This window comes from Echiichthys vipera (genome assembly GCF_963691815.1).
Source record: "Echiichthys vipera genome assembly, chromosome: 2".
NCBI classification, from domain to species: Eukaryota; Metazoa; Chordata; class Actinopteri; order Perciformes; family Trachinidae; genus Echiichthys; species Echiichthys vipera.
Genome location: NC_139827.1, coordinates 24,655,386 through 24,671,999, shown reverse-complemented (window position 1 = coordinate 24,671,999; position 16,614 = coordinate 24,655,386). Strand labels below are relative to the sequence as shown.

General features: G+C 40.9%; 2 protein-coding genes across 2 annotated transcripts; both read right to left on the bottom strand.

Annotated features, from left to right (window-relative positions):
- Window positions 1-164: 164 nt before the first annotated feature.
- Window positions 165-8,714, bottom strand: syngr2b (synaptogyrin 2b). The gene is made up of 4 exons (XM_083929527.1): window positions 8,508-8,714; window positions 4,425-4,662; window positions 3,390-3,526; window positions 165-2,683 (listed from the first exon to the last, which is right to left on the bottom strand). The coding sequence occupies exons 1-4, from the start codon at window positions 8,622-8,624 to the stop codon at window positions 2,423-2,425; spliced, it is 753 nt and encodes a 250-aa protein (XP_083785653.1). The 5' UTR covers window positions 8,625-8,714; the 3' UTR covers window positions 165-2,422.
- Window positions 8,715-8,953: 239 nt separating this feature from the next.
- Window positions 8,954-15,004, bottom strand: LOC310956445 (Fc receptor-like protein 5; the record flags this gene model as incomplete). The annotated part of the gene is made up of 10 exons (XM_083926660.1): window positions 8,954-9,037; window positions 10,014-10,079; window positions 10,208-10,256; window positions 10,681-10,708; window positions 10,793-10,894; window positions 10,986-11,291; window positions 11,390-11,662; window positions 11,759-11,865; window positions 13,863-14,052; window positions 14,965-15,004. The coding sequence occupies 10 exons, from the start codon at window positions 15,002-15,004 to the stop codon at window positions 8,954-8,956; spliced, it is 1,245 nt and encodes a 414-aa protein (XP_083782786.1).
- Between the last annotated feature and the right edge of the window lie 1,610 nt (window positions 15,005-16,614).

The following is a 16,614-nucleotide window of genomic DNA, read 5'->3' as shown; positions in this document are numbered from 1 at the left end:
CAACCCAATGCCCTGCTACAGAGACTGAAATAACCTGTTTAAATCCTGGCAGGCTGTGACATGAGCAGACAGGTTGGAATGGAGGAAGTATATCTTCCCCACTATATAAAATGCGTATAACTACACAGTACACAAATGCAATGTCTTAATTTAACAACCTATGAATGATTTTATTCTATAAACAAAAGGTCTCCAGTAAATCACTGTTGTGCTTCTGACACCATGAATCATGACAAAAGATGAAAGCAAATGGCAAACGATAGAAAAACAAAACAAGCCAATCAGAGTCTGACTTGTATTTTATGACCGTTTTTATAAAACCATTGTTGGAATCACAAATCATTTGAGTCATCTAAAATTTGGACCTTGATGAAAATATAAATTTGACAAAGATATCAAGTTAATTAGCTTTGCAAAAATGTCATATCACATTTAAACCATGTGTTACTATTCCAATACTATATTTGGACAGTGGATCAATGTGCAGATTCACTGTTGAGTGATTTAAGCTGTAATTACAAGCCGCAGACGGATAAACTGAATTTAAATACTAACTGAACTGCATATAGGTACCATAATGTCTTCATTTTCAGGTTCATGTATTTTGGGTTTCTACTAAAACGTGTAGATGCTTTAATGTTAAAAAACACTTACACGTACAGAAGTCCTGACGGCTCGTTTAAAGAGAATTTCTCTGAGGATTGAGCACTTTGATACTTTAACAGTACATTTATATACCACCTGAACCTGATTTTTAATTTTACTTTTTACAATATGGGACCTTCCAGATCATAAAAATCATAGCAGCAAGGGCCAGCTTTGATTGACATGTTTCACCTCAATATAACTTCAATATGGAATCATGGCACGTTTTACTCTTATATACTTCCCTTCCCCAACAACCCTTTAAAGTTTAAATTATCTTAAGGCACAAGTGACAAATTAACAGCAGTGTTTTTCACCTATTTGGCTTCAGTAGGTCATGCACGCGTTTACATTATAATCAACAATGCCTTTCCACTTCTACGAACGTCTTCAATGTGGTCTAAAGTCAGTTTACAGATCTGCAACAATTACCAAAAGTCTAACCCAAGGTTAAGTACGTATTATGTGTCTCTTTAGTTGCAACAGCCAGAAGTGGATCCAGACAAGGCAACTGAGGTGTTAGCCTGACAGACATATTACTGTCAGGCAGAAAGCAACAAAGTAAATCAGTAGACAGATGTTTGATTCTCACCATTGTGGTCTGCGTTGTTAACCTGTCTCTGGTAAAGACATACCCGCTGCACTCTGCATCAAACAGTTTCGATTAAGGACACAGGAGCTAAACATCAGTGTCCAGAAATTAAACATCCTTGGAGAAAGTGTGCTTAAGAGGGAGCATTGTTTGTGGTAGTTAATAAGTTACTCTGGATAAACCTGTTCAATAAGCGCATGGTTATCTACGTGCCCCTCCCTCCTGTCCATTCGAATGTTAGCCACATGTGTAAAGGGCGATGCTGACTACAAATGTCCACTAAACACCTCTACAGACAGGCACATGTAACCCACTTTTACGGTACCAACACATTTGTTTCACCTGCCATGGTCAGAGCTCACCATCAACAACACATTTTGATTAGAGTGTTCTTAAAAACATAGAAAACAAAACTTTCCCAGGGATGATTTTATGGTTATATGGCTAAGAAACTTAACTGCATAATCTCTACAGAACCCTTGTTTGACACAAAAAAAACTAAATCACAGGAGGACATTTGGCTTTATAGTGGTCTTTTCCCACTGTGTTAGACTCCCACAAAATAATTTGTCCATTAAATAAGTCCTAAACAGTTTAGGGTCGTCAAGATAAATGCACTGAAGGGGAAACATCCACTAAAGCAAATAAGAGAAAAAAACCAGGCACATACAACCATTAAAATGGCAGCTTTGCATAATGAAATCTATGTACAAATGCACTCTCGGATTCCAGCACAGGCTGAAGAGGAACATGTGAAGTGTTGGCTTCTTCCACTCTGATTGGAGCCGTCACAGGTATTCTACACAACGTCACATTATGTGACCTTTGACCTCCTGGGTGCGTTCTATCTACCTCTCACCTTCAGGATCAGCCCATTTGAGGTAAAAAAAAAAAGTTGTGTCTCTGTACTCAGGTCTAAAGTCAGATTACCCAATCGTCAGTGCTAATCCCAACAGTCAACCCGTTTTAAAATCTGACCACAGACCCTTTGACGTAAACAGCAGTGTCCCTCATCTTGAACTTGCAGTTGCACTGCTCAGGCTCTTAAATCGGACACTTGGAAAAAGTGCGTTGAATCAAATGTAAAACCACATCAATATGATATAGCTCTGGGTCTGTGCAGTGCAACTACAATCAGTGTACCATCAGATGACCTGGATCACCACCTCGTCCACATGGCGAGTTTCAGTAGCTGGGCGGCTGGTAGCCGGCGTCTCCCTGCGGCTCGGGATTTGAGGTGAAGGGAGGCTGTGTGTGCATGTCTGGCACTTCGCTGGGATAGGCTGCGTAGGTGGTGGGAGTGTAGGTTGTGGGGTTGTAGGAAGTGGGGGCGTAGGTCGGAGGGTAGGGGGTGTGGTGATCGGGTGGCGGCTCCGTGTAGGTTGGGATGGTAACTTCGTTAACGCCGCGGCGGAAACGAACCAGCGCAAAGTAGGTCAGAATTCCCTGCACAATGAAATAAGAAATGTCAAGGTTATCACAGTTACTTTGAAGACTTTACCAGCACGTCAATGCATAACAATATTCCTGAGGATGTTCCAAAGCTTAAGATAGACACTTTTTGACTTCTAACTCATCAGACTTCTAACTGAACTGGTTTCACTTCATACCAGTGTAAAAATAAACTTGAAGAGACTTGAAGCAACATTATTGCTACATAACTGATGTGCTGTAATGTGGTTAGATGTCTTCTTGACAAGACTTCTGGATGTTGCATTCAAGTGATGGTGTGAAATTCCAACACATGATTTGAAACCCAGTTAAAGAACATCCCCACGCTTCAAGTCCAGAAGACAAACAATAAGCAAATATTTTCTGTCAGCTATTATTCTAACAAATGGTTAATACAAGAGTTACTTAGTCTGACTCCAGTATACTTTTATGAGTAAAAGAAAAGTGAAAGACTCTGAAGCGTCAAATGTCCGAGGTTCCCACTATTACTTGAACGCACCACTTTTACAAACAATATGTGACTCCATGTGTTAGATAAGTCTGCTGTTACTACACATTGTAAGTCTGTGTACCATACTGGCATGAACTAAAGCCAGTGGTTGCTTTAAAGGAATAGTTTGACATTTTAGAAAATATGCTTATTGAATGAAAACATAAAATCTGGGCTGCAATGAAAGCAGACAACAGCAGTCCCGCTCACCCAAGTGGCGATAGAGAAGAATGAGAAGGCCACAGCGGCACGTGCAGCATCCTCTGGGACGCCGCTGACATCATGAGTTTTAGCCCACTGACTGGCCAACAGACAGAAGCACACAAACCACAGGAAGCTCCAGGCCCCTAAAAAACATTGAGAGACAGATGCACAAACACACACACAGATATAAGTGATTGTCTTTCCTCACTGCATGAAAAAACGTGCTCAGCTGAAAACACCTGATATGAAAAGTAAGTTCCTGTGAAAAACAAGCTAAAACCGTCGTCAAAAGAATACAAAGGACGCTCCTGTTGCCATCTACCCAAATGACCAAAAGCTGTTTTCCAAACTACCACTCCTTTGTTTCCTTGAAGAATGGCTGACTGTGAACTGTGGGGTGTACAGCTGATGAATGTTTAACTTCAACACAATCTGTGATGTCATCTGCTGCTCACTCGTCCTCTGCCGAGTGCAAAATGTGAATAATGCATGTTATGTCAAGAAAACAGGCAGCGCTCTGTTGCACGTTACGCAAATACTAAGAGGCGTTCTGTATAAATACAACACTGACGTATTATCGGCTTATAAAGTCGTTACGGTGATCGTGTGAGCAAACGAGATACGGAGCAATATAAGCAGTCATGGAGTCAGGTGTCAGATGTTAACTCAGCTGTTAATGCTTCACTATGTTCACCAGCTAGTGACTAACTTGGTCTATATGATGACGGGTGCTGAGCCGGTCTACAGTGGTTTTTGAGATTTTTTAACCCCGCTGAAAACAGGTGTCAAGGTTGCGGCTGTAAAGGAGGTTGATGAGAGCAGCGAGGCCGAACCGAAACAGTAAATTTGTGGGCCGTAAAAACCAAAATAAAGAGCTGAAAGAAGCTGAAACATCCCACAAAGCTGAGGAAAACTGCAGAGTATAGTTATAATTCTCCGAGTGACACCTTTCACCTCACACAAACTCCACTGTTGATATAAAAATATTAATTTGTGCAGCTTTAAAGCTCTTACAAAACAAAGAAGTCACTTCCGGCTCACCTGAGAATCCCAGATCTGCCATGACAGCGTACTTCCTTTCCTGTGCGTTGCTCATGAAAGGCACATAAACGTCCAACACCAGGAGGGCCACACATGCCAGGAAGGAGATTACCCCGATACCAACAGCGTAATGACATGCCGAGTCATTGTTGTTGAAGATGCAGTGTGTCTCCGCACTGTGGGCGGAGTTGATGTATCCCTCTGATGTGATGGTAGCAAACACCACCAGGGCAAATACCTACATTGATACAGAGAAGAAGAAGAAAAAGAATAAGGTGTCTTGTTAAAGAAACATAGTGCTTGCTTTTACCTTCCATTACCTTTCCATTAGCATCACATTGCAATGCATTCTTTACATTACTGCCAACCATTTTGTTTTTGAGACTGATTTACTACCTTTCAGGCAGCCATTGGTTTCACTTCATGAAACACAGAATGAAAAATATTCTACCAGAAAACTGAAAACTTACTCAGAAATAGGTCATCCACTTTATGAGTCTAATTAAGATAAGGACCGTTTGGAAAACTCTTCCTTGGAGGTGAATTTAAAGAAGTGCTGACATCTGGGATTTTGGCTCTGCTTCCAAAAAGCATTGCAATCAAGAGATGTGCTGTCACGCAATTCAGCTGGTTTTGTACAAAGAGGCTTACTCTTAAAGTGTAATTCCGGCGTAAAATCATCCCATGGTCTTTTTCGGTACTTACATACATCAAATAAGTCATTGAGACAAATATTTTTGTGTAACAACTATGAACAGAAAAATCCGATAGAGTCGCTAACAGCCGTAAGTGGCTAACACTGAATAGCTTGGGGCAGTACGGTGAAGGCATTAAAACGTCTTTTTTAACCACTATTACTGCTGAAATTAACACCAAACCTCTGCAGCATGATCAGAGTTGTTACACATAAAACAAAGCACCAATGGGCTCCTTCCTTTTGGATTGCATTTGGAAATCGACTTGAATGGACTTTACTATGAGAGGAGCTGGTACCGGGTTCACAGGGTCTTTCAAAACACTTTTTTAATAAACTCCGGCTTCTCTAACTACGTTGTTGGTGCTTTGTTTTATGTGTAAGGACTCTAATCATGCTACTGCAGAGGTTTGGTGCCCCGAGCTATTCAGTGTTAGCCACGTACGGCTGTTAGCGACTCTATCGGATTTCTCCGTTAATAGTTTATACACATAAAAAACAGTCTTGATGGCTTATTTGATGTTTATAAGTGCCGAAGAAGACAATGGGATTATTTTACGCCGGAATTACACTTTAAGCAGCTAGCTTTCCAATATCAGGAGTTTCTGGAACGCACCAACAATAGCGAGTACTTGAACCCTTGAAAATGCATCATCATCATCATCACATGACAAAATTAGCAAACATCCCCAGGTTGAGCTTGTCTCTCCTGAAAGCAAATTTGACATTAGAGACAACTAAATTCATCAGACTAAAATGACACAGTCACACAGAAGGCTCATTTCCATGTTGATACTCATATTTGGTATATTTTTTAGTTTCTACTAGAACATGTTTACATGCTCTAATGACTCAAAAAACACGTGATTTTTCTCATACTGTCTCTCTGAATAGACCTGTATTCACTCTGTCTGAAACGCTCCGTTTAAGCGCCTGTCTCTTTAAGACCCCCTCCAGAAAAAACGTTGTCTGCCCTGATTGGTCAGCGTTTCTTGGGTCTTCTTCCTCTGCACCATTATTGCATCTGACGAAATGACTTTAGCAGCACTTTCTACCTATATAAAGTATAGTGGTGACATCACAACCGTAGAGAAGTCCTGACGGCTCGTTTGCAGACACAGTTTCTGAATATTTGATAGATTGAACTTTTAGATACTTTCAGTATTTATTCAGCACCTCAACCTGCATTATAATCATAAAAACATGTAAAAATATCACTTTTTACAATATGGAACCTTTATCAAATTGGCCAAAGCATGCAATTATTACATGTAACAGTAACATCATCATGTCATCATTAACGGTGTCTTTTCTTATTGTCGACTCTTGACCTACGTTTGTGCTCATCATCGTGTGTTAATAAAGTGAAGAGTACTAACTGCTGCCTCTTAACTTGGACCGTCCCCTGGTCTGTTGTCGTCTTCTCTGGTTACCCACCTAACCATGTGACCTACTTCTGAGTGCAGCTGCCTGCCATGTGACTCCAGAGATGCCACTAACAACACTCATAATGAGATCCGGGAGGAGGATAGAGAAGGACTGTTTAATGGGTGGGAAGGAGAATGAGTTGAGAGGGAAGAGAGAGAGAAATAGGCCACAATCCTGTTGACAAGATGAGACAATAAGTACAGAAAACTAGCAGAGGACAGAAACACAAGGGAAGTGAATGAGGGGAGTTCCAATACATAAGACAAAAGGTGAGAAAGGGGAAACATTAGTGGAGCAGATGGACGTTTTTGTACATGAATGGACAGATAGAAGGTTTGTGACAGATGTCCCATAAAAAGAAGTCCCGTATGTTCATACAGTATGTTATTTTGGGGCTTGTTTTGCTCTTACAGATGTCATTAAATAACAATGACAGCCTCCTTCTGATATGATTGCATACGATCTAAAATGCTTCCAGCAGTACATTATTTAGGGTAAATATACTGTTTCACTGCATTGTTTATCAGGCAGGACAGCAGGGTCACTTAAGAATATGAAGCGTTCATTCTGGCATGTCAGAGAAGGTATATTGATGATGTATGTGATTCAATACCAAGAGCCACTGACTGTACGCAGACTTCCATGATCCAGGAGCGGGTGTGGTGCATTGTGGGACCTGTAGGCAGGGTTAGATAAGTGTCATAGGTACTGGCTTGCTGAAGTGAAATTTTAAATCACCGAGATACATGGTGATCTAGCCGATGTGAATTCGAGCTGAGCACAGCTGCACTTAGTGTGTGTGTGTGTGTGTGTGTGTGTGTGTGCGTGTGTGTTGACAGAGAGATCAGCCACATACATTCACCGAGAGTAAAGCGAGGGTCAACGAAGGGGAGGGGTATCACCTTACCTGCCCATCTGCCCCCTGTTTACCAGTGACACACACATTATCTCACACAGTTTCCCAAACACATACGCTCTTAGCACATTCTGTCCTCACTCGCCACACTGGACATGCTGCAGTACTCAGGTGAAGCTCTGTGTATTCTCATTCACCTACACTCACTGTGTGTGCACCAGCTAGGGGCCTAACAAAAGTTTACGCTTCGTAAACCAAGTAAATGAATATCAACTGCAGTCTTTTTGATTCTGTAAGGACACGAAAGCAGTCCCATCCAATAAAACTCCCTCTAAATGAGGATCCACATCTTATAGTTTCTTTTCACCAAAGGAGGTGTTCACTTAAAACAGTCCAAACCCAACCCCTCAACCCGTGTGCCCGCAATCACCCAGGGTTGGATAACATTATATTTTATTATAGAACCTGCTTGGTTGAGATTCATTTTTGGACTGACTCCAGATCAGTGTCCTCCTAACCACAGAAACAAATATTTGCCACGAGATTTGCCTAGCAACAGGTGATCAGCAGCTGACAACAACTTCCCAGAAATTCCCCTGTACATGAAAACCCCTCTTTATGCAAATAAACCTTGCCTGTACAAGCTCTTGATGGTAACAACTATTAATATTAGGGTCTTGTATCCATTTTTAATACACAAAACACTGTAGAAGAGAGAAATGTCTTATAATCTGTCGTCCCATGTGTCAGTGAATGTGATCTTCCTTTGGTGTAACAGACTGCAGAGATGATTCAGATCGTCACACCTCCTGTTTTGCTTCTTTGTGACACTTTTCTGTCCCGTGCCCTCTGACAGCAGTGTTGACCTGTGCTGTCGCCGAGCTGCTGTCACACACACCAGCTGTGTGCAACATGACGCCGCGCAGAGACGCTGCCTATAGTAGCCTGTTGTTGTTCTGGCCAACACAAATATATCATTTAACCGCTCCACAGAGGCACTTAACGCTGCACCTGCTCACACACTCTCTCACTCACTCTCACACACTCTCACACACACACACACACACACACAACCTTTGAACCTACACCCACGCAGCCCACTCACCCAGCTGAGTATCCGCACGATGGTTTGCGGCTGTCGGATAAACTTGTAGAAGTCGAAGCCTCCTCCTGCGAGCGAAGCCCCGTACGCACTTGCACTTGCACCGCCCGTCTCCTCCATGTTTCTGACGTTAAGCAGGGCCTGTGGAGCTCACGACCTCACGGTACAGCCCGCCTATCAGCTTAACTGAACCTAAACTAAACTACAGCCGCCTCCTGTCGCGCTGTTTCACCACCACCCACAGGACCTGCGCACGCGGCTGCGCGTCACTGGGGCGGAGTTGATGCGCAGGAGCCAGGAAACATGATCATGAGTGACTGTTATCATTATTTCACAACCACAAGATACTTTAACGACAGATAGTTTAATGCAATACTGAAAAGACGTGACAACAGAGCATCACATGTTTATTCGAGTAGAACAGTATGTGTCTATGACAGTTTCAGCCCTCAGGGTCCCTCAACTGGTTCATCCTCCAACGTCTTCTTCTCTTCCTCAATTTGGGGCCTCTCAGCTCCAGAGGCTTCGGGTGCCTGAGGAGACACAGATGAGCAGAGGAGTTGCTGGCTTGTTTAAAGGTCCCATATTATTCTCATTTTCAGGTTCATACTTGTATTTTGGGTTTATATTGTTACATGCTTTAATGTTAAAAAAAAAAAAAAACATTCTTTTTCTCATACTGTCTGTCTGAATATACCTGTATTCACCCTAGCTGTGTTCGTGGGCTATTACAGCTCGTAATCGGGACACACAACCACTGTTAAAGCTGCAGAAGGCAAGTCTGGCAGATCGAGTTGACGCTGTCAAATTTAAAATGTTTACAACTCTCACGCCCCTCCCCAACCACCGCTGAGCTCCTACGCTCTCTGGGACTTTAACAAATCCACACTTCAACACCATCAAAATTTCAACAATTTATTTGGCATTTAACATTGAAATTAAAATGCAACATCAATATAACCTTTGACTGTCCTTCTGAGTGCATGTTTGTCACACATACTGTATATCCAGCGCATCTACTGACGCAACGATTTGTTAGAAAATTTCAGTCTAGTGTCCGAAAACTCATTTGGTCATTCCCTATAGTGCACTATTTAATAAACATTATAGTGAGTGAGTGAATGAGGGAACGATTTCAAACACAGTGCCTCTGTCTGGAAACGCTCCATTTTAGCATCTGTGTCTTCAAGCCCAACTCTCAAAAAAGTCTGCTCTGATTGGTCAGCGTTTCTTGGTCTTCCGCATTCTACCAATATATATATATATATATATATATATATATATATATATATATATATATAAGTCCTGACGGCTCGTTTAAAGGCTCAGTTTCTGAATACAGGCTGTGTTTATTTGAGTGTTTCGATACTTTCAAAGTATTTATACAGCTCCTCAACCTGCTTTATAAATAAAAAACAAAACAAAAAAAGACATGGTATCTCACTTTTAACAATATGGGACCTTTCAATAATGGTCTGATGTAGATTTATTTAATGATTCATTTCTCACCAGATCAAATTCACCCCCCCTGGCTGCCTTCACCACATCAGCATCCTCATGGTACTCTGACGAATCCTGCAAGGAGAGAGAGCTCTGTGTCACGGTTAAGTATTTACCCTAATGGAGATGATAAGGTGTGTGAGAACAAATGAATGGGTGACGTGAACTGCCTTTGAATGATGGAGACAGAAATATTCACTAACCAGCTCGTCCTCATATGCAACTAACATTTCATCCATCTCCAAGTTCAACCTGAGGGAAGAAAACGTAAGTCATCTCATATACAGGTTAAGTTCGTCAAAGGTGCAGTTGTAGCAAAAAATTAATGTAATATTGATGTAACTGCAATACATTTTGTATTCAAGCCAAACCCTAACCCTTAGGTCATCTAGTTTCATGTGACACCAACTCCAAATTCTAGGAGCCCACTTCTGCCTCTTAAAGAAATATGAAATATAATGTAAGAATGTAATACAGAAATACTGGCTTATTCATGTGTAATGCCAGCTCACTATCCATGTGTGACCATGAACACATACCATTGAGTCTAGATCGTAGATTGTTACAACAATTTATTTGTTGATATTTCGGACCTACGCATGAAACCCTGCCGTAGTGGTTTTATGGCACAAAAACCTTTCACAAGAGGTGTCAGAATTAAACAGAAATAACTCACTCAGAAGCCTCTCCATCCTGCCTTCGTTCTGAAACAAGAGCAAAAAAACATGAACACACACTATCAATGAGGAGGTAGCCACTCCAGATAAAATCAGGACTCTGAAACTCACTGAACACCGCTCCAACAACACAACAAGTGGAGACCAGGAGAATCAGTGCTATGAGACTTCCAAAGACAACTGCCACTACCAAGACAGGGAGATGATTGAGCACTGGAGGAGCAGGAAGAAGAAGAAAAGATGAAACCGACTCTCACTTATCACACAAACCTTTTACTTCAATCAACCAGTTGATCAACTGTACCCTTTTCATCCAAATACAGCCTCTTGCTGCTTATGGCGGTGGTGTTGTCAAAGCTGTCTGACACCTCACAGTGGTACGTTCCAGTGCTCCTCCTCCCTACAGACAGCACGAGGATAGACTGTTCTTGAGGCTGGTTGACCACGTAGTAGAAGCTTCCTCTGCCATGTAGGAGGGTTCCGTTGAGGAACCACTGGTACCGTGGAAAAGATCCCTTTGCTGCCTCACAGTAGAACCTCAGGCCGATCACAGCGTAGTTTTCGCCAACGTCGTGGTCGTAATTCATCGTCACGGGCCCACTAACCGGGACTGTTGGAGACATTATGGATCGAAAAAAGAGACATCATGGGCAAAGAAAGTCGTGTGTACCACAGTGTTATGTCAGCCCTTTCAAACAATTCACAGACCGACTTCTAGGGGAATCCATTGACTGTATTCGATCTGGCCTCCATTGTTTGCCTGGCATTGGAGCCATCCCAAGTGCCGGTCCAAGAGCAGTGGAACCTTAAATGTGGCGTTTCTGTCTTCGCTCGTCGTATTGTCAACCAGTTCTGTCCTGTTGTACAGTGCAAAGGTGACAGGCGGAGCCCCTTTTGTTGTCTGACAGTTGATTACGGCAGAATAGTTGTGGGAATCTTCCTTTAACACGGTGAAGGAGATATCAGGGATTGACACCACGTCTGAGGGAGTGAGATGTAGGAGAATGTTATTTTGTTCACAGAAACCATGTCATATCTTTTCAAATTAGACCAGGTTGTTTAATTAAATCAATTCACCTTTGACTGTGATTACAACTTCAGAGCTGTTGGAGGTGAAGAAGTCTGATTTGTTGAAGTGGTTGGTGGCGACACACATGTAGGAGCCGCTGTCGTCAGAAGTTGTTCTGAGGGTGACACAGATAATCGTGTTAATTACCTTCCTGCTCCATAAAAATGAGCATGCTCAGTGGCCTCCATGACAGAGGATTTCTTCTTTCTTGTTGAGGGAAATGAGTCATATAACACAGGAACTTGCTTCATCCAGAGAAGAAACAAGGCTACACTCTCCAGCCTTTTCCCCTTTTTTATATCTGTGTCATATTTAGTATGTTTTTAGTGAAAGTCCTTTTGTTTCTGGTTACAGCTATTTCCAGTACAGAACTCGTAATTCTTCATTCGAACCTCAGGTTTACGTCACACAAAACAAAAAAATCACTTTTCGATTTCTGTTTGAATACCTATTACGCAAACGGGATACTACATGTTGACTATGAGGGCACTATGAGGGCGCAGACCTCCACCAAGTAATGCCCTATGTCGCTAATGCAGTGTGAATTTTCACCACATGAATGCAGCACAAATGTCCTCTTTCATAATGTTAACAAAGTGAAGATGAATTGGTGCATCTGCCCCCAGATTTGGAACTGTAGCAACATTGAATGGATTCTTCCTCAGCCCATGCTACACCTGGAACAGAAGTATTTTCCATAATTCTGCTGACAGACAACACCGACAAACCGAGCTGAAAAACATCCTTGACGGCGACAGCTTTGGAGGTAGATGTTTGTTTGTTTTTAAACTTTGGACAGAGCCAGGCTAGCAGGCTTTTATGCTAAGCTAATTGCCTCTTTATGACGAGTGAGAAAAACCGCCCATGTCACCCTCAAAATTGTAAATTGTAGATATTGGAAATTTGTGACACTGATGATATCTCCCTACTGGCGAAACGAACTACAGATATATCAACAAACTGATGCCACGATAGTTGCAAATGCACCGTCGCTCAGACACAGTTACATCAAAATAAAATGTAATATTTACACTACTACTACTGACTTACAATCAATTTGATAGGAGCCGTACACTGTTTGATTGTGTCAAGTTTCACTTGGTTACTAACAAAACAAGAGATAGTTAATTTACGTTATTTGTTTAATTATGATTTATCTGGTATAACAAGGGTGGTTTTAGGGCTAACCTCCTTGGAAAAATATGTGAACTCCAGATTGGCATCAATTTTAACATCTAACTCTTTACAAAAACACAAATAAGCATATTTATCAAAATCTGCTCTTTGAATAATTCATTTGCTACACTCTTCAAGGTTTTCACTTGTACTTACTGTATAAACTTCTCTGCTGATACCACTATTAGCCTACTACTCTGTGGCTTTATATTGCATACAATGGAGTTCAAAATTAGAGATTAGATTCACGGTCACACATGAATATGCCAGTATTACTGTATTACAGTCTTACATTGCATTTCATATTTCTGTATTTAAGAGGCAGAAGGGCCTAGAATTAGGAGTTGGTATCATATGAAACTAGATGACCTAAGGGTTAGGGTTTGGCTTAAATACAAAATGTATTGCAGTGGAGAAAAAATTAGAAAACAAATGATCAATTCTTGACTTTTTTTGACTTTTATTTTTTTATTGTTCAGAATTTGATAGAATATCCACTGTGGCTATACCACTGCTGTAATAACCAAGGCACTTCAACAAAAACCCCATAGAGAATCTCTGGAAAATCCTTGTCGACAAAGTAATGTCTAAGAAACCCACTACAGTTACTGAAATGTGGAAAAGACTTCAAAAAGAATGGACCAAGATCAAACCAGAGCAGTGTGAGAAACTAGTGATGTCCTGTGGGCTCAGATGTGCTGAAGTCATTCAAAGCAAGGGCCTCTACACTTCCTGTTCATTTTTTAATCCTATAGCCCGAAAAAAACACTGTTTAAATCTTCTAAAGCTTTGGTTATTTAAAAAAACATGTTAGTGCAGCAGTGGTATAGCCACAGCCGATATTCTATCGAATTATGATTAATAAACTACTTCAGAATAAATCAAGTATTAATGCTTTGTTCTCTAATTTTGATCTCCAGTGTATATTGCACTGACCTGTAGATCAAGAGTTGGTTATCTGTAACAAAGTGGAGCTGAGACTGAGAGACAGGCCGGCCATTCAGCAGCCACTTGTAGGAGATATGATGATTTCCAGCAGTAAGTTTACAGAGTAGCTCCAGTGACTTCCCCTCAAAGAACTCCACAGGACCTGAACGAACGTCAATCTCTGCACCCTTCACTGGTTCTGTAGGAGAGACACAGCAACAGACTGAGATCCTGGTCCTATTTTAAACCTACAACAATCATCTTGTTAGAGAAGTAAAGATCCTTGTGATGGTGTCCAAATGGGATTTAACTGTTTTCTTTGTTGTTGTTGATTTGAAATGCTAGCTGTCCATGTTTTTCTGTCGTTGGGTCTGTGTCACGGTCCACCACTTCAGTCCAGTCTGAATTAGGGATTTTATACACACATTTGTAATCCCTCGAGAATGAATGCTACTGACTTTGGTAATCTCTTGACGGTTTCTCTTGTGCTACCACAAGGTTGATGTTTTTCTTACAGTATATTTCTTTGTTAAATATCTTGAAAACTGTTTGATATTGCTGTGAAATTTGCAACAGATATTTAAGTCCCTAGATGAAAAGTGAGGCTGATCCCCTGACTTTTTATCTAGTGACATCATCTGACAAAAAGTAATGAGAATTACGGTTATTTGATAGGAGCCAGATCTCATGGCTCCTTTACTTTCCGAGAGCCGTTCCAAAGAGCGGCTTATCGTTCTTTTTTTGAGGTGTGGGTGTAATTGTTTATCCACTTTAATGCGAAGCGCTCGTACAAACATGCACTGCGGATCTAGAGAAGGCAGTAAAATAGGGGCACAGTGATACAGGGAAGTGGTTCCTGTCGTTCATACCAACGAGACGCTCAAAAGAACCGCTTCGTTACATCACTATGACCAAATATTTCAGCTGTATTTTGCTTTTAGTGCTAATTAGCAAAAGTTAGCATTCTAACACCCTTAACTTAGATGGTGAGCATGGTAAACAACGTTATACCTGCTTAACATCGGCATGTTGGTATTTATAGCGAGCATATATTATTAACATTTAGCTCAAAGTACCACTTAGGTGCAGCCCAACAGAGATGCTAGCATACTGTAGACTATTGTTTCTTCAACATCAAAGTACAGGCACATCTTGACACCACTGTTTTTGGAAACATGGAGAGTTTGTTGAGGTTAGCAAATAGCTGAGTGGCTACAAATGGAAGAAAAAGTTGGGTATTATATATGGATTAATGTATCCATTGCAGGTGCCTGTGTTAAATTTACTTTTTACTTTTACTTACCTCACTGCAGATTAGAAATACTCTGTTACAAGTGATTAATTCAAAATGTTACTAAAGTAAAAGTACAAAAGTATCAGAATCAAAATGTACTTAAAGTTCAAAAAGTTCTCATTATTAGTACTCATTTTGCAGAAAGGTCTACAAGAGTATTATATTATCAGATTGTTATTGTTGATAGATAAAGGCTTTATGTACTGCGGTGTATATCTATAACTATGGAGTAGGAGTATAAAGTAGCATAAAATGTAATATATCAAGTAAAAATACAAGTACCTCAAAATTGTCCTTAAGTACAGTACTTGAGTCAATGTAGTTAGTTACTTTACACAGCTGTATTTTGGGATCACTTTCTTAAAAATCAAAAAAAATCTGATTTTCAAGAGAGATTTGGTGCAGAACCAGTTTAAAGCGAATGCATCGAAACAATTCTAAATGTAACACAGACAACATGCCATGTCACCTTACAAAAACATGGCCTTTTTCTTTTTTATCCTTTGAGTTGAGCTTTTGCAAACATAAATGCTCAATGTTACTGTTACGGTGAAGCCATGCACATATGCTTCTCAACCTTTTTCGTGTCATGGACAACTCAATTGATACACATTAGGTCACAGACCCCCATTTCAGGTTTCCCTTCAGGGCTCTCCATCTGAAACATTTAGGTTGTTTGAAATGATAACGACCACAATTGTCAGCTATCAGCTGAGGAGATAATAATGGAGGAAGTGAAACCTATGATCAGAATAGTCTTATGACTCTCACATTGGGCTCACTTCCTAAATAGTGATAATAAACTATTCCCCATTACAATATATCCCAGGTAATAAAGAGACTCACCCACAACCATCAGGTGGTGTGTGTAGCTGACAGTGGGCTCTATGTTAGAGTTGTTCTGTGCACTGGCCACACACACCAGGTTGCCCTCATGGTAAGGTTTGGTCACCATGGGGATGACAGCAACAGCATTATCCAGGGAGGTGTATTCTCCCAATAACTTCTCACGATTATCCTCCCTAGAAATATATGATAATTAGACTTAGACTTAAAGCGTTTTAAAGCGGTTGTTTGAATTTAGAAGTGAACAAATACTCACTTAAATAACTGGAACAGGATAGTTTCATTCTCTGGGTAGTTTCGCAGTTCACACCGAAAAACTACAAAGCTTTTCACCAAAGCCTCGGAAGGGCCAAACAGTTGTGGACGCTCCAGAATTGACTGACCTGTCAAAAAATAAAACTGCAAACACTCAACAGAAAGAATCAGGAGCTACAGAATGATTATACTAATTGTTTAAACACACACTAACAGTCAACTAATAAAAAGTACTTACTGCTTTGCTTACAGTAGCACAACCCTGTAGAGAGGAATAAGAAATCAAACCATTTAAAAGCGTTTCAAATTAGTGCTAAACGTCCTGCAGCGCTGGTTGTGTTGAGCAGCTTACCCAGTATGAGCACA